General features: G+C 66.6%; 1 protein-coding gene across 1 annotated transcript in view; it reads right to left on the bottom strand.

Annotated features, from left to right (window-relative positions):
- PANK4 (pantothenate kinase 4) overlaps positions 1–218 on the bottom strand; it is a 43,234-nt gene extending 43,016 nt beyond the window's left edge. The window contains exon 1 of the mRNA XM_019511672.1: positions 67–218. Coding sequence (XP_019367217.1) covers positions 67–190 — 124 coding nt within the window. The 5' untranslated portion in view covers positions 191–218. The remainder of the gene's footprint in view (positions 1–66) is intronic.
- Between the last annotated feature and the right edge of the window lie 754 nt (positions 219–972).

Below are 972 nucleotides of genomic sequence, written 5' to 3'. Positions count from 1 at the left end.
CGGAGGGCTGCTGCCCGGCCACCCCGAGCGGGCAGCGCCGCCGCCTCCCGCGGGCCCGGCCCTCACCGATGTCTATGGCGAAGCGCTTGGCGTTCTCCAGGTTGCGGAAGATCTCGTCGGGCGGCAGCGTGATGCTCTTGTCCAGGCTGCCGTGCCCGCTGCCGCCGCCGCGCCCGCCCCGCGCCGCCATTTTGAACGCGCCCCGCTCCTGCCCTGCCTCATCGGTATGCAAATATATGCGCATATATTTACATGTTAATGTAGGGTGCACACATTATGCTAAGGAGCTGCGCTGCGAGTCCCCGGCCCTGGGGGGCGCCCCTGGCGCGTGGCGGGGGGGGCTGTGCTGCCTTGCCGGGAAAAAGCCAGCCCCTGGCCACAGCTAGCCCATCCCTTTGCACTGCCCCTTGCTCCTGTCCTCGGCTGGTGGCTCTGCGCTGCTGCTGCTGGCCTGCACGTGTGCCATCGCCCTGTGCCCAGCGCCCTCTTTCAGCGCCTCAGGAAGGGCAGGAGAAGGACGAGGAACGCGGAAGCCATCGTGCCCCCTCTCCCGAGGCCGCGGAGGCACCCAGGCCTGAGGGGTTGCGCCTGCCTGGGCTCCTGGTGGCGGGGCACGTGCCCCTGTGGGCCCACGTTTGTTCTGCCCTGTGCGCACCTTTGTGTGGCTACCTGAGGGAGCCCCGCACAGGCAGTGTGAAACCCACATGCCCACTTTGGGGATCGGCGTCGAGCATCTCACATAGGGTGGCCATTTGTCTGGTTTTATCAAGGACAGTCTGGTTTTATGATCCTGCGTCCTCTATTGATATGAAGCTGGACGCCTTTATGTCCTCGATTTTTCACCACTTGGCACCCCCCTCGCAGCTGTCTGCGGGAGCTCCCCGCTGGCCGCCACGCCACCGACACGGCCGGCTGCAGGAGCTCGCCGTGCCCCCCCAGCCTCGGGAGGCACACGGCATTCACGGTGGTGGG

The sequence above is a fragment of the Gavialis gangeticus genome, unplaced genomic scaffold (genome assembly GCF_001723915.1).
Source record: "Gavialis gangeticus isolate Ggan-Ray unplaced genomic scaffold, GavGan_comp1, whole genome shotgun sequence".
In the NCBI taxonomy this organism is placed as follows: Eukaryota; Metazoa; Chordata; order Crocodylia; family Gavialidae; genus Gavialis; species Gavialis gangeticus.
This window is presented reverse-complemented; position numbering and strand designations above follow the sequence as displayed.